The sequence below is a fragment of the Melozone crissalis genome, unplaced genomic scaffold (assembly GCF_028551555.1).
Source record: "Melozone crissalis strain CALT ecotype California unplaced genomic scaffold, PUWL_Pcris_2 ptg000036l_1, whole genome shotgun sequence".
NCBI classification, from domain to species: domain Eukaryota; kingdom Metazoa; phylum Chordata; class Aves; order Passeriformes; family Passerellidae; genus Melozone; species Melozone crissalis.
In genome coordinates this window covers 8039118-8062441 of record NW_026535814.1, presented here as the reverse complement: position 1 = coordinate 8062441, position 23324 = coordinate 8039118, and the positions used below count along the sequence as shown (strand labels likewise).

Sequence of the window (23324 nt, the reverse complement as noted above, 5' to 3'; positions counted from 1 at the left end):
TGTAGGGATCAACTTTTAAGGACTATAGAACGTAGAGAGCTTGGATAGTAGAGGATTGTTTAGCTTAGGATAGAGTGTTGTTAATTTAGGGAAGCTTTGAAGTAGAAATGAAAGAATTGTCATAATAAGAATTAAGCAGTGAGAGGAAAAGCTGGGCTGCAGTAGAACTGGAGCCTGCAGGCGCTCCAAGCTGTCAGCCTGAGCAGGCCACCTGCAGGACAGAATGCTGAAGATGGAGAAGCAGCGAGGGGATACTTGGTTTCAGCCCGAGTGTCAATAAAAGTCGAAAATATCCACAGTGTTGTAAGACTCCCTTCCTTGCCAGGCTGCAGCTAAGTGGACAGTCCCTTTCAGAGGCCCAAAGAACATAGGGAGGTAAGCAGCTTTGCTTACCGCAAGTGTGGCATGCCTGCGGGAAGCTGAGAGACCTACAGGTAATGAACACCGGGTAATGAGCTCCCATTCAGGACAACACTAGGAGGCAGATGTGCAGTCCTTTCTGGGCCTCTTGTCTTGAAGATGTCAGGCTGATCAGCAGCAATCACCATTTTGTTGCCACCCTCCTCTCACTATGTCACCTGTGGGACGGAATGGCATTCTCACAGCGGCATCTGGCATTTCCTCCCTGCTTCTCTTCTCCCCCCTTTTCACCCCAGACCCCCAGGGACCCTCTGGGCCAGCCTCATCCCCCACAGGGGTGTGCAACCGCCCGGGCCTCCTGCAGAGCCCCATTCCCACTCTGCTGCCTCCTTGGCCTTTTCCCACATCTGGGCCAGCCTGCTGTTGCCAGGTGTTGGAAACATGCACACACCATAGCACGCCTGTCTTTGAGCAATTTGATGCAGGAGCCCCTGCTGAGCACGGCTCCCCACCCTGGCCCTTTTCCCACCGAGCTGGGGCTCCGCTTCGCCTCCATCTGCTGGCATACGCACTGTTAGGGACTGCTCAGGGACTGGGTGCTCCTTGAAGGTTGCCCACAGGCGTGGAACTCAGGCCTGTGGGCAACCTTCAAGGAGCACCCAGTCCCTGAGCAGTCCCTAACAGCAGTCCCCATGCCTCCTACCCCTAAGGCTGCCTCAGCCTTCTGAACACAATTTTTCTTACTCTAATGGCTTCCTGTGCTTTACTTCATACTGTAAGCAGAAGCACACCGTTTTGATTGTCTTTCTTCTAGAATTAATAAAACTAAGTTGGAAATACTCCTAGATTTTGCCATTTAAAACTTGAGGCAAGTGCACAAAGTAGAGAAGCTTTCTGTGCAGCTTTTCAGTTAATTTGAGGTCTCCTTCCTCTTCACTCCCTTTCAGCACATCTGTTGATTTTCCTTTGCTCTCATCTTTTAAGCTTCATCCCTTGTCTATCGATCTGCAAAAATAGCCTGTAAATGCGACGCAAATTTACTATCCTTTGTAGTTTTCCTCTTCTGGAAAAGCTGAGGCTCGTGTGATCTTCTCCTGTGATCTAGACTTTGATTCCCATCTTGGCTCTGGCTAAGAGCAGAAGAAATGTAATTTAGTAGCTGCTAGTATGATCTGCTAGCAAAGGTCACATTTAGAGCTAAGCATGATGCTTCTCTGCCTCCGTTGAATACACATCTTTGTGTCTAGGCCTGGTGGCTTCCAGGAGCACCTGGAAGCTACTGCCAAGGACAAAAGTCTCCCTCTTGCTGGTTTTGACACTGATTTGTTGGTAGGATTTTGATCTACGTCGACAGTCATCTACAGGAACTGGATCCTTGACACAAAGTGCCTTCAAGCAACATTTCTAAGCATAGTGGGCAATGAAGTCCAGATACTAATGAGTTGTGGTTTGTTTTGCCTCTGTCTAACATATGGTACACTATCCCACAACATGTCATGTTTGAGTGTTTCAGGCATTTAAAACTTAGCTTTATTCTTGTCAACACTTTTCTTTCCTCCCTTCAGAAACCTGCATGTCCAGGTACTAATTTCTTTCTCAGCTTGTTGAAAAGTTACCAGTCAGACAAGACTTGTTTCTTGACCCAGAGATGGGGCAAGCATCACCGTTAGGCCGGACGTGGCATACACACGTGATCACGGTCCAAGAAGAAAAAGGTTTGTTTTTTTCATTCTGCATGTTCTCCAGCTTATACACTCTTAACAAAGCGTGATCTCAAGTCACTAACTACATCACAATAACTTCTTCTATCCAGTGGTGCAAAGCAATTAACGTCAATATAACTGGCAAAAGTTTTACAGAAATTTATGAGGCACGTATGCACATCTACTTAGGCACCTAGTCTAGCATACGCAAGTTTTCCATTATCTCTTCTAATGGGTTTCCATGCTGACAGCCTTGTCTTCTTCCTTGCTATGGATACACTCAAAAACCATCAACTGCTATTTCTTCCATGAACTCGGCTGTGCTTGCAGGCCAGCTGCCAAGCCCCTCCATAGGTCAGCATGCGCCCGCGTGTTCAAGGAGCAACTGCAGCCTACAATAGTCCTGGAAATTTATTGTCTTTGCTTTGTTTGCCATCTAAATGTCACTGAAGAAGTTAGTGACATTTTCCAAACCAGCTAGGATGCCACCTAGAAGAAGCAGACTTGCTTTCAGTCAAAGCTTTGGGGACCAAAAGTCATGTTTGCTTGCATTGCTTGAATGCTGCTTGGATTGGCGCATTTTCTGAGTTCCCCTGGGATGCCTTGAGCACTGCCTTTGTGAGTGAGGAGAATTTCCCAGGCTTTTCTTTTGCATTAGCTGTACAGAAGGTTGTCTTGCTGGGCACAAGAAAGCCCCAGAGCAGCTGCCTTTGTGAGGTCAAGCCAGAGGTGCCACGTCACAGTGCTGTCAGCACAGCGTTGTCCCGGTGCGCGCCAGGCCTGGTCGTCCAGAGCAGCTCTTCCGCTGGCTCCCTGCAGGAGGATCCTTGTGCTCAAGGAGCTCTCAGCAGACGGCCTGCACCCCGAGAGGAGTCTTGGCTTTCCCTTGGGTGGTACTCAGCGTGCAAACGCGCACAGCGCTGCCAAAATGATCGGGCAAGTCTGTGCCGCCGTTTGCACCGTCTTTTCTGTTGTCTATTCTGGCTACTACCTGACCCAGCTGACTCGTAAGTAAAGGTTTCTCCTGGGGCTGGCATCCCCCGACTTTTGCTTGGCTCTGCTCTTTATGCCGCACCAGTGGCCCAGTTTCTGTGGGAACAAAATGGCCCTGAAGGTGCCACCGCTTTGGTCAATGTCCTGCCAGCAGCATCAGCTCCAAAGGGGGCATCTGTACTGGGTGGCGCGTGCAGAGTATTTGCCATGCAACCTGCAGCGGTTGCCTTCCTTCCCCGGGAGAGTGCGTGGCAGCGGAGTCCGTCATTTCCTCGGCTTGCTGCTTCAAGCAAGACAAGCTGCAAATTGCAGACCCTGAGGGGAGATCCTCAGAAGTACTTCTACCAACTCAGTGGTTCTCTCCAGGAGTGAAGGAAAGCACCTTTTGCTCCATATTCTGCCCCTTAGAGGCCTTGGCTGCATGACTTGAGCCTTTGATGCTGTGCCAAGACTGCGATTGCCTTGGCGATGCAGCAGAAACTGCAGTGCAGGGAGGGTTTGCTACTGAGCCCAGCAGCTGTTCCTGGGCTGCTTCAGCAGGGAGCTGCCACAGGGAAGGGACCCTTTGTGGAAGCTTTGCTGGGCTATCATCTTCAGCCAAGGGATGGGAATTAGGGCATGCCATTTAAAAGAATGTATAAGGAAAATGCAGGAAAGAGAAGAGGGAAATGCAGCTTGAGCTGTTGGGCACAAGAGGAGCTCAAAGTTTTGAAGAGCAGCGGGCATTTCCAGCACCGTCTTCCTATTTCTCTCCTTGCAAAAGAGGCCCAAATGCAGACAGAGCCTCCTCTAGCGTCCTTGTTGTTCTCTTGCTTGCTGTGGGAAAGAGCTGTTGCTCCTGGAGGCATGTTGGGAAAGGGAAATGCTCTGTGTTGGGGCTGCCTTGTGCTGTGGGAGTGGCCAGCACAGGCACTTTTCTAAGGGCCTCTGGTTCCTTTTGCCTTGCTGGCTGCAGGTCACCTGACACGCGGATGGAGACATGCCTGTCCTTTGGTGAGTGGCAAAGGAAGCTGTGCCGTTGCTGGCGTGTGAGAATGGTGCAGCAATTCTGCCAGCTTGGCCTGTTGCAGCCCAGTGTGGAGTGCCGGCGTGGGAGGCTGAAGGAAAGGCCAGCTGCCCGCTGGCATCAGCAGTAGCAAAGGGAGCACTGGCTGTTTGCTGATTTTCCAGTGAAGAGCCTTTCAAGAGATGAAAGGCAAATGGGACAGCTCCGAGGCATCTTGCTGCTTCTAGGCAGCAGGGAAGCTCAAATGCACAGCAAGATGGAGTAGCAGCTCATTCAGCCAACTTCCTCGGGTTTGCGTGACTCAGAGGCCCACTTGTATCCAAGTCTATGATTTGCCCTTCTTCTGGGTCCTTTCCCAGCTCTATAGAAAGCAGCTCCTAAGGCACTGGCTTTTGCCCATCTCTCTCACTTCTGTCTGCCTGCAGGGCACAACAGCAGGGTCAGCAGCTCCTCTGGCTGCCTCTGTCATTGAGGAAGAGGCTGAAGAGGAGCAAAGGAAGATGAAGCCTTCAGCTGCTGTCCCTTCACAGCCTGAACTTGCTGAGCCAGTAAGTGACAGCTGAGCTTGGCACTGCCTTTGGTGCAGGGCCAGGCTTCCCCGTTTTGGAGCAGCCCTTGTTGCTCGTGGCGGAAGATGCTGGCGGCCGTGTGCCTGCTGAGGCGTAGTGCGGCTTCAGGCAAGCCGCGGAGCCCTGGCCAATGGGTTCTGAAGTTTGACATTTAAGCTGGGATGCTGAGAGGGTGCCAGAGTGTCTCTTGGGATCAGACAGGAGGCAGCATTCAGTGACTCTCAGGAGTCAGCCCCTTGTGCCCGTGGTCAGTGCAGGCTGCCAGTGGTCAGCGGACAGCGCGGCCCAAATTCGCAGTTGACAGCCTTGCAGGGTACCTGGGAGACACTGGGCCCTGGAAGGGACCTGCCCTCTCCGTGGACTAATTAGCTTCAGGCTGTGCTTCCCTTCCAGCCGGTCAGAGCAGAGTTTGGAGAGGAGAATCCTCGGCAGGCCTGCACTGTAAAAGGGCCGGTGGGTCTGGGCAGGGCTGGAAGGCGGCTCCCAAGGGCCGCTCCCTAAAGGCTGCCATAGAGAAGGGAAATCCGTGAAACAGATCAGAGAAGGGACACGCTGCGGGCTTCTGAGCAGACTGTTGCGTGCCAACTCCGGGCTGATTTCATTGCCCAGGAAAAGACAGGAGGAGGAAAGCAGCAAGGCTCTGGGGCCCTGCTCTGATCTCTTTGTGGATCTTGGCAGCCCCATCGATACCTTGTTGCCAGTGTCTTGCAGAACAGCTGAAGACGTGGAGCATGGAGGTGGTCGGGAGGGGCTGGATGCCAGTAGCCTTTGGGCTTCTCCCGAAGGTGCCTTTGAGAAGGGGACATGGGAACTGCCCCAGCTGGAGAGGCCTGGCCGTGGCTGGCAGCACCTTCCCAAGGCCTTGCTTTTGCCGTGCGCTTAGGGGGGGCATGTGTGCCAGCCACCCTTCTGACGGGCAATCCTTTCTTGTCCCAGCGCAAGACAGGCTCTGCCATTCAGCCTGGTGCCGCCGGACCAGCGTGGCCTGCAGCAGCCAGCTCAACCCCCGCTGCCGGCACTTCCTGCAGCAGCGCAGCCCAGCAGCCCGAGATGAGGGAGGGCCTGAAGACACTGAGTACGTCCGGTGCATTTCTTGTCTGCCAGAGCAGGGTGTTGTGCGCGTGTCTGGGTGTAGGCTGCGCCAGATGCTGCCCCTCGGTCTCAGAGGCACTTAGGCCTCTCTGCAGAAGGTGTTGTTGTGCTCTGAGGCAGCGCGGCAGCGCTCAGGGAGTCCCTGCTGCCTGTGAGGGCGGCTGGGCCTGCCTTGGCCCTGCCTGGGCTGCCTTGTGGGCCAAAGACAAAAGCAGAGATTGTTTCTGCTTGAGCAGAAGGCTGGCACCTAGCAAGTGACTATTGCCCAGGCAGCTGTCTGGCGCCAGCTGTTTTCTGGCTCTGGTTCTTACTCCTCCTCCGGCCCAGACACTTTGTGCCCCTGGCAGTGGACCTGCCAGTGATGGTGGGTGTGAGTGAGGAGGCTGCAAAGGCCCTTGGTTACCTCTTAGGGCCCCCTTCTTAAGGGCTCATCATTTTGGCTTATCGCGTGGGATGCTGCTCTTGAAAGAAATCAAGGCCTTCTTGGAAAGGCCACCTGATGAAAGGTGGAGAAGATGGCCCTCCCACTTGCTGGTCTCAGCAGCTGGAAGCCGAGGGACCGCAAAGGGCCCAGAGCTGCGGGCAGTGGGGCTGCCTTTGGGACGCTCTGGGCAGCGGCGTCTCTGTGTGCCAGTGAGCACCCTGCACTGCTTTTGTCTTTCAGGGAGCATCGTGAGTCCGGGCCGGCCAACAGGCAAATACACGGCATTTGAGGAACTCGGGCGAGGGTAAGCGTGACGTCAGCTCATTTTACAAAAGTGTGGACCAGGTCTTTGGCTGGTGCAATATCAAGCGTGAAGTCAGGCAAGCCCCAATCATGGTCAGGCTCTGGCTTGACCTCGTGTGGCCTGCCCGGACTGCTTGGTCAGAGCAATCCAAAGGCCTCATCAAAGACAAGTTGATGCTGGCAGTGTCTTGCTTGCAGCAGTGAGGAGCAGGAGCTGGGAAAACCCCTGCCCCTGCAGCTTTCGGGCCTGAAAGAGCACCTTGCCATCCAAGAAAGGTCAGATTGTCAAGGACAGTCTTCTGACTCAAATTGTTCTCCCTTTTTTGACACACACATGCATGCACACCCGCACAAGGAGAGAGTTCCCCTTAGGTTGTGAAATGACCTGGCAGGGCGTGCGCCTTGGAGATTTCCAGCGGCCCTTGGTCTTCATGCTGCACCTTAGTGTTCCCTCGGACAGCCTGCGCCGCATGGCAGAGGGCTGATAGGCTGAGGTGCCGTTGGCAGAAGAGATGCTGCAGCCAGGCATTTTTTCTGAGGAAGGCGTCCAGGCAGCCTGGGGAGATCTGCTACCTGGGCTTGCTTTCACTGCCAAAGGGATAAAGGTGTCTTTCTGCTGCTTTTGTCTTTCTAGGGGGTTTGGAGCTGTTTATAAAGCCCTTGACACCAGCAGCGGACAACAGGTAAAGTGCCAACAGCCCCATGCCATTTTGCAGCTCCGGAGCACTTTGCCCGCTGCTGTGAGCTCTGCTTGGAGGTTTGGGTGGCAGCTCCATGTCTGCAGCAGAGGCTGTTCCTCTGAAATGCAGTCTAGGCTCAGGGGGCAGAATGCATTTGGGCTGGCCTTTGGTGCTTCTGCTAAGCTCTGCTGTCTAGTGACAAGGCGCTTTGGCCCAGCGTGCTGCCTCATTGCACCAGCACTCGCTCCGTGCTCCTTGTGATCTCGAGCAGGGTGCGTCTTCTCAAGGTACCGGTGGCCGATGTCATTGCAGGTGGCAATCAAGATCATGTCACTCGAGGAGGAGATGTCCGAGGAGCTGGCTGCCAATGAAATCCTGGCCATGAGGGACAACAGGAGTCCCAATATCGTTACCTACTTAGACAGGTTGGCATATTCTGGTGTCAATGTAGCTTTAGCTGGTGCAAGCGCAAAGAGACGATGCCCTTTGGTCACTGGCAGAGAACAGAGCTGGGGATGATTTCTCTGCTGGTCTCCAGAGCGTGGGAGGAGGTGGAGCTGCTGTTCAATAGTCTCTTGTGGCCCACGTAGCTTGGAGAGCAGCTGCAAAAACCTGGCTCAGGCCCTGGGGTGACTGAGGCTGTGCCCATTCTGTTTCTCCATGCCGTAGTTTTCTTCTTTCAGCTACCTGGTGGATGCGGAGCTCTGGCTGGCCATGGAGTTCATGGACGGCGGCACCTTGTTTGATGTGCTGAGGGCAGTGTACCTGGAGGAAGGACAGATAGGCGCTGTCTGTCGGGAGGTGAGGGATCCCGCTTGTGCTTGCCCAAGCCTGCCCGGATGCTGCTTGCCAGCTGGAGCTTAAGGAGAGCCGAGATTTCTTGCTCTCACCCTTCTTTTGCTGCTGCTGCTGCTGTTGCTGCTCTCATGCCACACAGGAGAAGAAAGAGCATGGGAAGTGTACTGCCTGCCGGTGCCCTCGCACTCCTCAGGCTCTGTTCTTGCACTCTTCCATCCGGTCTGTTGTCTGGCCTTGGTGCTCGCTCACTGGCTCAATTTCTCTTTCTTCCTCTTCTCAGCTTTGCCTGGGAATGTTTGCCTGGAGCCTGTCTGTCTGTCCTACATTGCTTGCCACTGGAAGGCAGCATGCGGGTGGCAGAATTTCAAGCTAAGGGCAAAGAGCTGTCCTCAGCTTCAAAGGATAGCATTGCAGCCTGGATGGCGATGCATTCTGGAACAGCTCGAAGGTGCTGCTGTCACCAGCAGCTTCCTCTTCTGCTGCCACTAGGCTTCCCCAAAATTCTTTACCGTGCCGCCTCCCAGCCAAAGGTGACACGCTTCCTACCCAAGGCCGGTGGAACTTTTGGGAGCCCAGGTGCCTTTGCTTGGAAATCTAGAAAAAACTTCCAAGAGTGTTGAAGCAGCAAGCTCTTCATGATGACAGCAGCGTGATGTTTCGCCCTGGCTCACAATTCCCTGAGAAAGCCGCCAATCCCGTTGAGCTCTTTCCTTGCGGGTGGGATGAAATCAGATCCTGCACGTTAACTTTCCCTCCCTCCTTCTTCTCTCTCAGTGCCTGCAAGGACTGCATTTCCTTCATTGCCGCCAAGTCATCCACAGAGACATCAAAAGTTGCAACGTCCTTGTGAGCACGGACGGATCCGTCAAGTTGGGTGGGTGTCCCTGCTGGGCTGCAGCATGTCCAGCATATGCCGTGCGCTTGCATTTTGGTGACGGCCACTGGGGCAGAAGCGCGGCTTGGCCAGTGCGTGAATCGTCAGGGTGTTTTTGAAGCGGCCGATGCCTTATTTGCCTGGCTCCAGGCACGTGGAAAGAGGGCTCAGCTGCTTTTTCAGCTAGATTCAGCATGGCCTGGTCAGGCTTGGAGTGGGCAATGGTTTTGGCCGCTTTGCCAGTGGTAGCTGGCTTTGACAGGCTTTGTTTTTGTCCTCAGGTGACTTTGGCCTCTGTGCTCAGCTCAGCCCTGAGCACAGCAAGCGCAGCTCCAGCGTCGGCACTCCCAGCTGGATGGCACCGGAGGTGGTGAGAGGAGAAGCCTACGGCCCCAAAGTGGACATCTGGTCCCTGGGGATCATGGGGCTGGAAATGGTGGAAGGGGAAGCTCCTTACCAGCGGGAAGCCCGTCTCCGGGTAAGGTGCAGCTTAGCAAGAGGGCTCTGTGTGGAGAGAGCTGTGTGTGGCTAGCAAAGGAGCAGGTGGAGTGTCCTCTTGCATCCATGTGCTGTAGGTTTTTGAACTGCTAGAAAGGAACGGGCCCCCAAAACTGCAGAACCCCAGGCACCACTCGGCTCTCCTGCGCGACTTCCTCCGCTGCTGCCTGCAGGCAGATGAGGACAGGCGCTGGTCTGCCCAGGAGCTCCTACAGGTAAGGAAAAGCAAAGGGGCAAAAAGGCCTGGCAGCTGAGGACACCTGCATGAAGGGATGAGGAGGAGGAGTGTGGGCCACGTGGCACAGAAAGCTGCCAGGACAGGAAGGCGCAAGGTGACATGCTGCCCTCGGTGCTCGATGTGTGTCTTGCTGATAGCCAGGGAATCCTGCTTGAGCCCGCGAGGATGTGATCCTGGAAAGTAAGAGTTCCTTTCTTTGTTCTTTTTCCTCTGGGCAGCATCCCTTTGTGACCTCAGGCGATCCTGCCTCCAGCCTGGCTGCTCTGATCATCTCAGCCAAGCGAGTGCAGGAAGACTGGAGAGGAGACACCTGCGCCTGAGGAGGCCCTGATGCCCCGCCAGCCGAGAGGAGGGAAAAGGGGATGCGTCATCTTTAGGCCGAGCTTCAGCCATCCCCCGAGTTTGAAGAGGAGCTGTGCTGTAGATAGGAAACACGATAGTGTAAATATTTGCTCAGTTTAGCTCTTAGGTTAGCTGTTAGGTTAGCTGTTAGGTTAGCGGTTAGGTTAGGTTAGGTTAGGTTAGGTTAGGTTAGGTTAGGTTGGGTTAGATATGTTGTTAGGTTCAATTTAAAGCTCTGTTGTTTTTCTTTCTGCAAAAGATGAAAGTTTAAAAAAATTAGGAGATGTAGGGATCAACTTTTAAGGACTATAGAACATAGAGAGCTTGGATAGTAGAGGATTGTTTAGCTTAGGATAGAGTGTTGTTAATTTAGGGAAGCTTTGAAGTAGAAATGAAAGAATTGTCATAATAAGAATTAAGCAGTGAGAGGAAAAGCTGGGCTGCAGTAGAACTGGAGCCTGCAGGCGCTCCAAGCTGTCAGCCTGAGCAGGCCACCTGCAGGACAGAATGCTGAAGATGGAGAAGCAGCGAGGGGATACTTGGTTTCAGCCCGAGTGTCAATAAAAGTCGAAAATATCCACAGTGTTGTAAGACTCCCTTCCTTGCCAGGCTGCAGCTAAGTGGACAGTCCCTTTCAGAGGCCCAAAGAACATAGGGAGGTAAGCAGCTTTGCTTACCGCAAGTGTGGCATGCCTGCGGGAAGCTGAGAGACCTACAGGTAATGAACACCGGGTAATGAGCTCCCATTCAGGACAACACTAGGAGGCAGATGTGCAGTCCTTTCTGGGCCTCTTGTCTTGAAGATGTCAGGCTGATCAGCAGCAATCACCATTTTGTTGCCACCCTCCTCTCACTATGTCACCTGTGGGACGGAATGGCATTCTCACAGCGGCATCTGGCATTTCCTCCCTGCTTCTCTTCTCCCCCCTTTTCACCCCAGACCCCCAGGGACCCTCTGGGCCAGCCTCATCCCCCACAGGGGTGTGCAACCGCCCGGGCCTCCTGCAGAGCCCCATTCCCACTCTGCTGCCTCCTTGGCCTTTTCCCACATCTGGGCCAGCCTGCTGTTGCCAGGTGTTGGAAACATGCACACACCATAGCACGCCTGTCTTTGAGCAATTTGATGCAGGAGCCCCTGCTGAGCACGGCTCCCCACCCCGGCCCTTTTCCCACCGAGCTGGGGCTCCACTTCGCCTCCATCTGCTGGCATACGCACTGTTAGGGACTGCTCAGGGCCTGGGTGCTCCTTGAAGGTTGCCCACAGGCGTGGAACTCAGGCCTGTGGGCAACCTTCAAGGAGCACCCAGTCCCTGAGCAGTCCCTAACAGCAGTCCCCATGCCTCCTACCCCTAAGGCTGCCTCAGCCTTCTGAACACAATTTTTCTTACTCTAATGGCTTCCTGTGCTTTACTTCATACTGTAAGCAGAAGCACACCGTTTTGATTGTCTTTCTTCTAGAATTAATAAAACTAAGTTGGAAATACTCCTAGATTTTGCCATTTAAAACTTGAGGCAAGTGCACAAAGTAGAGAAGCTTTCTGTGCAGCTTTTCAGTTAATTTGAGGTCTCCTTCCTCTTCACTCCCTTTCAGCACATCTGTTGATTTTCCTTTGCTCTCATCTTTTAAGCTTCATCCCTTGTCTATCGATCTGCAAAAATAGCCTGTAAATGCGACGCAAATTTACTATCCTTTGTAGTTTTCCTCTTCTGGAAAAGCTGAGGCTCGTGTGATCTTCTCCTGTGATCTAGACTTTGATTCCCATCTTGGCTCTGGCTAAGAGCAGAAGAAATGTAATTTAGTAGCTGCTAGTATGATCTGCTAGCAAAGGTCACATTTAGAGCTAAGCATGATGCTTCTCTGCCTCCGTTGAATACACATCTTTGTGTCTAGGCCTGGTGACTTCCAGGAGCACCTGGAAGCTCCTGCCAAGGACAAAAGTCTCCCTCTTGCTGGTTTTGACACTGATTTGTTGGTAGGATTTTGATCTACGTCGACAGTCATCTACAGGAACTGGATCCTTGACACAAAGTGCCTTCAAGCAACATTTCTAAGCATAGTGGGCAATGAAGTCCAGATACTAATGAGTTGTGGTTTGTTTTGCCTCTGTCTAACATATGGTACACTATCCCACAACATGTCATGTTTGAGTGTTTCAGGCATTTAAAACTTAGCTTTATTCTTGTCAACACTTTTCTTTCCTCCCTTCAGAAACCTGCATGTCCAGGTACTAATTTCTTTCTCAGCTTGTTGAAAAGTTACCAGTCAGACAAGACTTGTTTCTTGACCCAGAGATGGGGCAAGCATCACCGTTAGGCCGGACGTGGCATACACACGTGATCACGGTCCAAGAAGAAAAAGGTTTGTTTTTTTCATTCTGCATGTTCTCCAGCTTATACACTCTTAACAAAGCGTGATCTCAAGTCACTAACTACATCACAATAACTTCTTCTATCCAGTGGTGCAAAGCAATTAACGTCAATATAACTGGCAAAAGTTTTACAGAAATTTATGAGGCACGTATGCACATCTACTTAGGCACCTAGTCTAGCATACGCAAGTTTTCCATTATCTCTTCTAATGGGTTTCCATGCTGACAGCCTTGTCTTCTTCCTTGCTATGGATACACTCAAAAACCATCAACTGCTATTTCTTCCATGAACTCGGCTGTGCTTGCAGGCCAGCTGCCAAGCCCCTCCATAGGTCAGCATGCGCCCGCGTGTTCAAGGAGCAACTGCAGCCTACAATAGTCCTGGAAATTTATTGTCTTTGCTTTGTTTGCCATCTAAATGTCACTGAAGAAGTTAGTGACATTTTCCAAACCAGCTAGGATGCCACCTAGAAGAAGCAGACTTGCTTTCAGTCAAAGCTTTGGGGACCAAAAGTCATGTTTGCTTGCATTGCTTGAATGCTGCTTGGATTGGCGCATTTTCTGAGTTCCCCTGGGATGCCTTGAGCACTGCCTTTGTGAGTGAGGAGAATTTCCCAGGCTTTTCTTTTGCATTAGCTGTACAGAAGGTTGTCTTGCTGGGCACAAGAAAGCCCCAGAGCAGCTGCCTTTGTGAGGTCAAGCCAGAGGTGCCACGTCACAGTGCTGTCAGCACAGCATTGTCCCGGTGCGCGCCAGGCCTGGTCGTCCAGAGCAGCTCTTCCGCTGGCTCCCTGCAGGAGGATCCTTGTGCTCAAGGAGCTCTCAGCAGACGGCCTGCACCCCGAGAGGAGTCTTGGCTTTCCCTTGGGTGGTACTCAGCGTGCAAACGCGCACAGCGCTGCCAAAATGATCGGGCAAGTCTGTGCCGCCGTTTGCACCGTCTTTTCTGTTGTCTATTCTGGCTACTACCTGACCCAGCTGACTCGTAAGTAAAGGTTTCTCCTGGGGCTGGCATCCCCCGACTTTTGCTTGGCTCTGCTCTTTATGCCGCACCAGTGGCCCAGTTTCTGTGGGAACAAAATGGCCCTGAAGGTGCCACCGCTTTGGTCAGTGTCCTGCCAGCAGCATCAGCTCCAAAGGGGGCATCTGTACTGGGTGGCGCGTGCAGAGTATTTGCCATGCAACCTGCAGCGGTTGCCTTCCTTCCCCGGGAGAGTGCGTGGCAGCGGAGTCCGTCATTTCCTCGGCTTGCTGCTTCAAGCAAGACAAGCTGCAAATTGCAGACCCTGAGGGGAGATCCTCAGAAGTACTTCTACCAACTCAGTGGTTCTCTCCAGGAGTGAAGGAAAGCACCTTTTGCTCCATATTCTGCCCCTTAGAGGCCTTGGCTGCATGACTTGAGCCTTTGATGCTGTGCCAAGACTGCGATTGCCTTGGCGATGCAGCAGAAACTGCAGTGCAGGGAGGGTTTGCTACTGAGCCCAGCAGCTGTTCCTGGGCTGCTTCAGCAGGGAGCTGCCACAGGGAAGGGACCCTTTGTGGAAGCTTTGCTGGGCTATCATCTTCAGCCAAGGGATGGGAATTAGGGCATGCCATTTAAAAGAATGTATAAGGAAAATGCAGGAAAGAGAAGAGGGAAATGCAGCTTGAGCTGTTGGGCACAAGAGGAGCTCAAAGTTTTGAAGAGCAGCGGGCATTTCCAGCACCGTCTTCCTATTTCTCTCCTTGCAAAAGAGGCCCAAATGCAGACAGAGCCTCCTCTAGCGTCCTTGTTGTTCTCTTGCTTGCTGTGGGAAAGAGCTGTTGCTCCTGGAGGCATGTTGGGAAAGGGAAATGCTCTGTGTTGGGGCTGCCTTGTGCTGTGGGAGTGGCCAGCACAGGCACTTTTCTAAGGGCCTCTGGTTCCTTTTGCCTTGCTGGCTGCAGGTCACCTGACACGCGGATGGAGACATGCCTGTCCTTTGGTGAGTGGCAAAGGAAGCTGTGCCGTTGCTGGCGTGTGAGAATGGTGCAGCAATTCTGCCAGCTTGGCCTGTTGCAGCCCAGTGTGGAGTGCCGGCGTGGGAGGCTGAAGGAAAGGCCAGCTGCCCGCTGGCATCAGCAGTAGCAAAGGGAGCACTGGCTGTTTGCTGATTTTCCAGTGAAGAGCCTTTCAAGAGATGAAAGGCAAATGGGACAGCTCCGAGGCATCTTGCTGCTTCTAGGCAGCAGGGAAGCTCAAATGCACAGCAAGATGGAGTAGCAGCTCATTCAGCCAACTTCCTCGGGTTTGCGTGACTCAGAGGCCCACTTGTATCCAAGTCTATGATTTGCCCTTCTTCTGGGTCCTTTCCCAGCTCTATAGAAAGCAGCTCCTAAGGCACTGGCTTTTGCCCATCTCTCTCACTTCTGTCTGCCTGCAGGGCACAACAGCAGGGTCAGCAGCTCCTCTGGCTGCCTCTGTCATTGAGGAAGAGGCTGAAGAGGAGCAAAGGAAGATGAAGCCTTCAGCTGCTGTCCCTTCACAGCCTGAACTTGCTGAGCCAGTAAGTGACAGCTGAGCTTGGCACTGCCTTTGGTGCAGGGCCAGGCTTCCCCGTTTTGGAGCAGCCCTTGTTGCTCGTGGCGGAAGATGCTGGCGGCCGTGTGCCTGCTGAGGCGTAGTGCGGCTTCAGGCAAGCCGCGGAGCCCTGGCCAATGGGTTCTGAAGTTTGACATTTAAGCTGGGATGCTGAGAGGGTGCCAGAGTGTCTCTTGGGATCAGACAGGAGGCAGCATTCAGTGACTCTCAGTGTAGGAGTCAGCCCCTTGTGCCCGTGGTCAGTGCAGGCTGCCAGTGGTCAGCGGACAGCGCGGCCCAAATTCGCAGTTGACAGCCTTGCAGGGTACCTGGGAGACACTGGGCCCTGGAAGGGACCTGCCCTCTCCGTGGACTAATTAGCTTCAGGCTGTGCTTCCCTTCCAGCCGGTCAGAGCAGAGTTTGGAGAGGAGAATCCTCGGCAGGCCTGCACTGTAAAAGGGCCGGTGGGTCTGGGCAGGGCTGGAAGGCGGCTCCCAAGGGCCGCTCCCTAAAGGCTGCCATAGAGAAGGGAAATCCGTGAAACAGATCAGAGAAGGGACACGCTGCGGGCTTCTGAGCAGACTGTTGCGTGCCAACTCCGGGCTGATTTCATTGCCCAGGAAAAGACAGGAGGAGGAAAGCAGCAAGGCTCTGGGGCCCTGCTCTGATCTCTTTGTGGATCTTGGCAGCCCCATCGATACCTTGTTGCCAGTGTCTTGCAGAACAGCTGAAGACGTGGAGCATGGAGGTGGTCGGGAGGGGCTGGATGCCAGTAGCCTTTGGGCTTCTCCCGAAGGTGCCTTTGAGAAGGGGACATGGGAACTGCCCCAGCTGGAGAGGCCTGGCCGTGGCTGGCAGCACCTTCCCAAGGCCTTGCTTTTGCCGTGCGCTTAGGGGGGGCATGTGTGCCAGCCACCCTTCTGACGGGCAATCCTTTCTTGTCCCAGCGCAAGACAGGCTCTGCCATTCAGCCTGGTGCCGCCGGACCAGCGTGGCCTGCAGCAGCCAGCTCAACCCCCGCTGCCGGCACTTCCTGCAGCAGCGCAGCCCAGCAGCCCGAGATGAGGGAGGGCCTGAAGACACTGAGTACGTCCGGTGCATTTCTTGTCTGCCAGAGCAGGGTGTTGTGCGCGTGTCTGGGCGTAGGCTGCGCCAGATGCTGCCCCTCGGTCTCAGAGGCACTTAGGCCTCTCTGCAGAAGGTGTTGTTGTGCTCTGAGGCAGCGCGGCAGCGCTCAGGGAGTCCCTGCTGCCTGTGAGGGCGGCTGGGCCTGGCTTGGCCCTGCCTGGGCTGCCTTGTGGGCCAAAGACAAAAGCAGAGATTGTTTCTGCTTGAGCAGAAGGCTGGCACCTAGCAAGTGACTATTGCCCAGGCAGCTGTCTGGCGCCAGCTGTTTTCTGGCTCTGGTTCTTACTCCTCCTCCGGCCCAGACACTTTGTGCCCCTGGCAGTGGACCTGCCAGTGATGGTGGGTGTGAGTGAGGAGGCTGCAAAGGCCCTTGGTTACCTCTTAGGGCCCCCTTCTTAAGGGCTCATCATTTTGGCTTATCGCGTGGGATGCTGCTCTTGAAAGAAATCAAGGCCTTCTTGGAAAGGCCACCTGATGAAAGGTGGAGAAGATGGCCCTCCCACTTGCTGGTCTCAGCAGCTGGAAGCCGAGGGACCGCAAAGGGCCCAGAGCTGCGGGCAGTGGGGCTGCCTTTGGGACGCTCTGGGCAGCGGCGTCTCTGTGTGCCAGTGAGCGCCCTGCACTGCTTTTGTCTTTCAGGGAGCATCGTGAGTCCGGGCCGGCCAACAGGCAAATACACGGCATTTGAGGAACTCGGGCGAGGGTAAGCGTGACGTCAGCTCATTTTACAAAAGTGTGGACCAGGTCTTTGGCTGGTGCAATATCAAGCGTGAAGTCAGGCAAGCCCCAATCATGGTCAGGCTCTGGCTTGACCTCGTGTGGCCTGCCCGGACTGCTTGGTCAGAGCAATCCAAAGGCCTCATCAAAGACAAGTTGATGCTGGCAGTGTCTTGCTTGCAGCAGTGAGGAGCAGGAGCTGGGAAAACCCCTGCCCCTGCAGCTTTCGGGCCTGAAAGAGCACCTTGCCATCCAAGAAAGGTCAGATTGTCAAGGACAGTCTTCTGACTCAAATTGTTCTCCCTTTTTTGACACACACATGCATGCACACCCGCACAAGGAGAGAGTTCCCCTTAGGTTGTGAAATGACCTGGCAGGGCGTGCGCCTTGGAGATTTCCAGCGGCCCTTGGTCTTCATGCTGCACCTTAGTGTTCCCTCGGACAGCCTGCGCCGCATGGCAGAGGGCTGATGGGCTGAGGTGCCGTTGGCAGAAGAGATGCTGCAGCCAGGCATTTTTTCTGAGGAAGGCGTCCAGGCAGCCTGGGGAGATCTGCTACCTGGGCTTGCTTTCACTGCCAAAGGGATAAAGGTGTCTTTCTGCTGCTTTTGTCTTTCTAGGGGGTTTGGAGCTGTTTATAAAGCCCTTGACACCAGCAGCGGACAACAGGTAAAGTGCCAACAGCCCCATGCCATTTTGCAGCTCCGGAGCGCTTTGCCCGCTGCTGTGAGCTCTGCTTGGAGGTTTGGGTGGCAGCTCCATGTCTGCAGCAGAGGCTGTTCCTCTGAAATGCAGTCTAGGCTCAGGGGGCAGAATGCATTTGGGCTGGCCTTTGGTGCTTCTGCTAAGCTCTGCTGTCTAGTGACAAGGCGCTTTGGCCCAGCGTGCTGCCTCATTGCACCAGCACTCGCTCCGTGCTCCTTGTGATCTCGAGCAGGGTGCGTCTTCTCAAGGTACCGGTGGCCAATGTCATTGCAGGTGGCAATCAAGATCATGTCACTCGAGGAGGAGATGTCCGAGGAGCTGGCTGCCAATGAAATCCTGGCCATGAGGGACAACAGGAGTCCCAATATCGTTACCTACTTAGACAGGTTGGCATATTCTGGTGTCAATGTAGCTTTAGCTGGTGCAAGCGCAAAGAGACGATGCCCTTTGGTCACTGGCAGAGAACAGAGCTGGGGATGATTTCTCTGCTGGTCTCCAGAGCGTGGGAGGAGGTGGAGCTGCTGTTCAATAGTCTCTTGTGGCCCACGTAGCTTGGAGAGCAGCTGCAAAAACCTGGCTCAGGCCCTGGGGTGACTGAGGCTGTGCCCATTCTGTTTCTCCATGCCGTAGTTTTCTTCTTTCAGCTACCTGGTGGATGCGGAGCTCTGGCTGGCCATGGAGTTCATGGACGGCGGCACCTTGTTTGATGTGCTGAGGGCAGTGTACCTGGAGGAAGGACAGATAGGCGCTGTCTGTCGGGAGGTGAGGGATCCCGCTTGTGCTTGCCCAAGCCTGCCCGGATGCTGCTTGCCAGCTGGAGCTTAAGGAGAGCCGAGATTTCTTGCTCTCACCCTTCTTTTGCTGCTGCTGCTGCTGTTGCTGCTCTCATGCCACACAGGAGAAGAAAGAGCATGGGAAGTGTACTGCCTGCCGGTGCCCTCGCACTCCTCAGGCTCTGTTCTTGCACTCTTCCATCCTGTCTGTTGTCTGGCCTTGGTGCTCGCTCACTGGCTCAATTTCTCTTTCTTCCTCTTCTCAGCTTTGCCTGGGAATGTTTGCCTGGAGCCTGTCTGTCTGTCCTACATTGCTTGCCACTGGAAGGCAGCATGCGGGTGGCAGAATTTCAAGCTAAGGGCAAAGAGCTGTCCTCAGCTTCAAAGGATAGCATTGCAGCCTGGATGGCGATGCATTCTGGAACAGCTCGAAGGTGCTGCTGTCACCAGCAGCTTCCTCTTCTGCTGCCACTAGGCTTCCCCAAAATTCTTTACCGTGCCGCCTCCCAGCCAAAGGTGACGCGCTTCCTACCCAAGGCCGGTGGAACTTTTGGGAGCCCAGGTGCCTTTGCTTGGAAATCTAGAAAAAACTTCCAAGAGTGTTGAAGCAGCAAGCTCTTCATGATGACAGCAGCGTGATGTTTCGCCCTGGCTCACAATTCCCTGAGAAAGCCGCCAATCCCGTTGAGCTCTTTCCTTGCGGGTGGGATGAAATCAGATCCTGCACGTTAACTTTCCCTCCCTCCTTCTTCTCTCTCAGTGCCTGCAAGGACTGCATTTCCTTCATTGCCGCCAAGTCATCCACAGAGACATCAAAAGTTGCAACGTCCTTGTGAGCACGGACGGATCCGTCAAGTTGGGTGGGTGTCCCTGCTGGGCTGCAGCATGTCCAGCATATGCCGTGCGCTTGCATTTTGGTGACGGCCACTGGGGCAGAAGCGCGGCTTGGCCAGTGCGTGAATCGTCAGGGTGTTTTTGAAGCGGCCGATGCCTTATTTGCCTGGCTCCAGGCATGTGGAAGGAGAGCTCAGCTGCTTTTTCAGCTAGATTCAGCATGGCCTGGTCAGGCTTGGAGTGGGCAATGGTTTTGGCCGCTTTGCCAGTGGTAGCTGGCTTTGACAGGCTTTGTTTTTGTCCTCAGGTGACTTTGGCCTCTGTGCTCAGCTCAGCCCTGAGCACAGCAAGCGCAGCTCCAGCGTCGGCACTCCCAGCTGGATGGCACCGGAGGTGGTGAGAGGAGAAGCCTACGGCCCCAAAGTGGACATCTGGTCCCTGGGGATCATGGGGCTGGAAATGGTGGAAGGGGAAGCTCCTTACCAGCGGGAAGCCCGTCTCCGGGTAAGGTGCAGCTTAGCAAGAGGGCTCTGTGTGGAGAGAGCTGTGTGTGGCTAGCAAAGGAGCAGGTGGAGTGTCCTCTTGCATCCATGTGCTGTAGGTTTTTGAACTGCTAGAAAGGAACGGGCCCCCAAAACTGCAGAACCCCAGGCACCACTCGGCTCTCCTGCGCGACTTCCTCCGCTGCTGCCTGCAGGCAGATGAGGACAGGCGCTGGTCTGCCCAGGAGCTCCTACAGGTAAGGAAAAGCAAAGGGGCAAAAAGGCCTGGCAGCTGAGGACACCTGCATGAAGGGATGAGGAGGAGGAGTGTGGGCCACGTGGCACAGAAAGCTGCCAGGACAGGAAGGCGCAGGGTGACATGCTGCCCTCGGTGCTCGATGTGTGTCTTGCTGATAGCCAGGGAATCCTGCTTGAGCCCGCGAGGATGTGATCCTGGAAAGTAAGAGTTCCTTTCTTTGTTCTTTTTCCTCTGGGCAGCATCCCTTTGTGACCTCAGGCGATCCTGCCTCCAGCCTGGCTGCTCTGATCATCTCAGCCAAGCGAGTGCAGGAAGACTGGAGAGGAGACACCTGCGCCTGAGGAGGCCCTGATGCCCCGCCAGCCGAGAGGAGGGAAAAGGGGATGCGTCATCTTTAGGCCGAGCTTCAGCCATCCCCCGAGTTTGAAGAGGAGCTGTGCTGTAGATAGGAAACACGAGAGTGTAAATATTTGCTCAGTTTAGCTCTTAGGTTAGCTGTTAGGTTAGCTGTTAGGTTAGCTGTTAGGTTAGGTTAGGTTAGGTTAGGTTAGGTTAGGTTAGGTTGGGTTAGATATGTTGTTAGGTTCAATTTAAAGCTCTGTTGTTTTTCTTTCTGCAAAAGATGAAAGTTTAAAAAAATTAGGAGATGTAGGGATCAACTTTTAAGGACTATAGAACGTAGAGAGCTTGGATAGTAGAGGATTGTTTAGCTTAGGATAGAGTGTTGTTAATTTAGGGAAGCTTTGAAGTAGAAATGAAAGAATTGTCATAATAAGAATTAAGCAGTGAGAGGAAAAGCTGGGCTGCAGTAGAACTGGAGCCTGCAGGCGCTCCAAGCTGTCAGCCTGAGCAGGCCACCTGCAGGACAGAATGCTGAAGATGGAGAAGCAGCGAGGGGATACTTGGTTTCAGCCCGAGTGTCAATAAAAGTCGAAAATATCCACAGTGTTGTAAGACTCCCTTCCTTGCCAGGCTGCAGCTAAGTGGACAGTCCCTTTCAGAGGCCCAAAGAACATAGGGAGGTAAGCAGCTTTGCTTACCGCAAGTGTGGCATGCCTGCGGGAAGCTGAGAGACCTACAGGTAATGAACACCGGGTAATGAGCTCCCATTCAGGACAACACTAGGAGGCAGATGTGCAGTCCTTTCTGGGCCTCTTGTCTTGAAGATGTCAGGCTGATCAGCAGCAATCACCATTTTGTTGCCACCCTCCTCTCACTATGTCACCTGTGGGACGGAATGGCATTCTCACAGCGGCATCTGGCATTTCCTCCCTGCTTCTCTTCTCCCCCCTTTTCACCCCAGACCCCCAGGGACCCTCTGGGCCAGCCTCATCCCCCACAGGGGTGTGCAACCGCCCGGGCCTCCTGCAGAGCCCCATTCCCACTCTGCTGCCTCCTTGGCCTTTTCCCACATCTGGGCCAGCCTGCTGTTGCCAGGTGTTGGAAACATGCACACACCATAGCACGCCTGTCTTTGAGCAATTTGATGCAGGAGCCCCTGCTGAGCACGGCTCCCCACCCCGGCCCTTTTCCCACCGAGCTGGGGCTCCGCTTCGCCTCCATCTGCTGGCATACGCACTGTTAGGGACTGCTCAGGGACTGGGTGCTCCTTGAAGGTTGCCCACAGGCGTGGAACTCAGGCCTGTGGGCAACCTTCAAGGAGCACCCAGTCCCTGAGCAGTCCCTAACAGCAGTCCCCATGCCTCCTACCCCTAAGGCTGCCTCAGCCTTCTGAACACAATTTTTCTTACTCTAATGGCTTCCTGTGCTTTACTTCATACTGTAAGCAGAAGCACACCGTTTTGATTGTCTTTCTTCTAGAATTAATAAAACTAAGTTGGAAATACTCCTAGATTTTGCCATTTAAAACTTGAGGCAAGTGCACAAAGTAGAGAAGCTTTCTGTGCAGCTTTTCAGTTAATTTGAGGTCTCCTTCCTCTTCACTCCCTTTCAGCACATCTGTTGATTTTCCTTTGCTCTCATCTTTTAAGCTTCATCCCTTGTCTATCGATCTGCAAAAATAGCCTGTAAATGCGACGCAAATTTACTATCCTTTGTAGTTTTCCTCTTCTGGAAAAGCTGAGGCTCGTGTGATCTTCTCCTGTGATCTAGACTTTGATTCCCATCTTGGCTCTGGCTAAGAGCAGAAGAAATGTAATTTAGTAGCTGCTAGTATGATCTGCTAGCAAAGGTCACATTTAGAGCTAAGCATGATGCTTCTCTGCCTCCGTTGAATACACATCTTTGTGTCTAGGCCTGGTGACTTCCAGGAGCACCTGGAAGCTACTGCCAAGGACAAAAGTCTCCCTCTTGCTGGTTTTGACACTGATTTGTTGGTAGGATTTTGATCTACGTCGACAGTCATCTACAGGAACTGGATCCTTGACACAAAGTGCCTTCAAGCAACATTTCTAAGCATAGTGGGCAATGAAGTCCAGATACTAATGAGTTGTGGTTTGTTTTGCCTCTGTCTAACATATGGTACACTATCCCACAACATGTCATGTTTGAGTGTTTCAGGCATTTAAAACTTAGCTTTATTCTTGTCAACACTTTTCTTTCCTCCCTTCAGAAACCTGCATGTCCAGGTACTAATTTCTTTCTCAGCTTGTTGAAAAGTTACCAGTCAGACAAGACTTGTTTCTTGACCCAGAGATGGGGCAAGCATCACCGTTAGGCCGGACGTGACATACACACGTGATCACGGTCCAAGAAGAAAAAGGTTTGTTTTTTTCATTCTGCATGTTCTCCAGCTTATACACTCTTAACAAAGCGTGATCTCAAGTCACTAACTACATCACAATAACTTCTTCTATCCAGTGGTGCAAAGCAATTAACGTCAATATAACTGGCAAAAGTTTTACAGAAATTTATGAGGCACGTATGCACATCTACTTAGGCACCTAGTCTAGCATACGCAAGTTTTCCATTATCTCTTCTAATGGGTTTCCATGCTGACAGCCTTGTCTTCTTCCTTGCTATGGATACACTCAAAAACCATCAACTGCTATTTCTTCCATGAACTCGGCTGTGCTTGCAGGCCAGCTGCCAAGCCCCTCCATAGGTCAGCATGCGCCCGCGTGTTCAAGGAGCAACTGCAGCCTACAATAGTCCTGGAAATTTATTGTCTTTGCTTTGTTTGCCATCTAAATGTCACTGAAGAAGTTAGTGACATTTTCCAAACCAGCTAGGATGCCACCTAGAAGAAGCAGACTTGCTTTCAGTCAAAGCTTTGGGGACCAAAAGTCATGTTTGCTTGCATTGCTTGAATGCTGCTTGGATTGGCGCATTTTCTGAGTTCCCCTGGGATGCCTTGAGCACTGCCTTTGTGAGTGAGGAGAATTTCCCAGGCTTTTCTTTTGCATTAGCTGTACAGAAGGTTGTCTTGCTGGGCACAAGAAAGCCCCAGAGCAGCTGCCTTTGTGAGGTCAAGCCAGAGGTGCCACGTCACAGTGCTGTCAGCACAGCGTTGTCCCGGTGCGCGCCAGGCCTGGTCGTCCAGAGCAGCTCTTCCGCTGGCTCCCTGCAGGAGGATCCTTGTGCTCAAGGAGCTCTCAGCAGACGGCCTGCACCCCGAGAGGAGTCTTGGCTTTCCCTTGGGTGGTACTCAGCGTGCAAACGCGCACAGCGCTGCCAAA

General features: G+C 53.3%; 2 protein-coding genes across 2 annotated transcripts; both read left to right on the top strand.

Moving 5' to 3' along the window:
- Positions 1-2991: 2991 nt before the first annotated feature.
- On the top strand, positions 2992-9858 carry LOC128941699 (serine/threonine-protein kinase PAK 3-like). Its single transcript, XM_054283589.1, has 13 exons — positions 2992-3070; positions 4012-4049; positions 4488-4614; positions 4675-4686; positions 5578-5706; positions 6388-6451; positions 7085-7133; positions 7443-7555; positions 7814-7931; positions 8703-8802; positions 9084-9280; positions 9378-9515; positions 9757-9858. The coding sequence occupies exons 1-13, from the start codon at positions 2992-2994 to the stop codon at positions 9856-9858; spliced, it is 1266 nt and encodes a 421-aa protein (XP_054139564.1).
- A 3297-nt stretch (positions 9859-13155) lies between these two features.
- On the top strand, positions 13156-20027 carry LOC128941701 (serine/threonine-protein kinase PAK 3-like). Its single transcript, XM_054283591.1, has 13 exons — positions 13156-13234; positions 14176-14213; positions 14652-14778; positions 14839-14850; positions 15747-15875; positions 16557-16620; positions 17254-17302; positions 17612-17724; positions 17983-18100; positions 18872-18971; positions 19253-19449; positions 19547-19684; positions 19926-20027. The coding sequence occupies exons 1-13, from the start codon at positions 13156-13158 to the stop codon at positions 20025-20027; spliced, it is 1266 nt and encodes a 421-aa protein (XP_054139566.1).
- Positions 20028-23324: the final 3297 nt, after the last annotated feature.

What these genes read in the sequence shown, in the direction of transcription:
- LOC128941699 (XM_054283589.1), top strand. Translation starts at nt 2,992, where the DNA reads ATGATCGGGCAAGTCTGTGCCGCCGTTTGCACCGTCTTTTCTGTTGTC. An exon ending in CTACCTGACCCAGCTGACTC is followed by an intron (nt 3,071 to 4,011) that starts GTAAGTAAAGGT and finishes TGCTGGCTGCAG; the next exon opens with GTCACCTGACACGCGGATGG. An exon ending in TAGGCGCTGTCTGTCGGGAG is followed by an intron (nt 7,932 to 8,702) that starts GTGAGGGATCCC and finishes CTTCTCTCTCAG; the next exon opens with TGCCTGCAAGGACTGCATTT.
- LOC128941701 (XM_054283591.1), top strand. Translation starts at nt 13,156, where the DNA reads ATGATCGGGCAAGTCTGTGCCGCCGTTTGCACCGTCTTTTCTGTTGTC. An exon ending in TAGGCGCTGTCTGTCGGGAG is followed by an intron (nt 18,101 to 18,871) that starts GTGAGGGATCCC and finishes CTTCTCTCTCAG; the next exon opens with TGCCTGCAAGGACTGCATTT. An exon ending in GGACGGATCCGTCAAGTTGG is followed by an intron (nt 18,972 to 19,252) that starts GTGGGTGTCCCT and finishes TTTTGTCCTCAG; the next exon opens with GTGACTTTGGCCTCTGTGCT.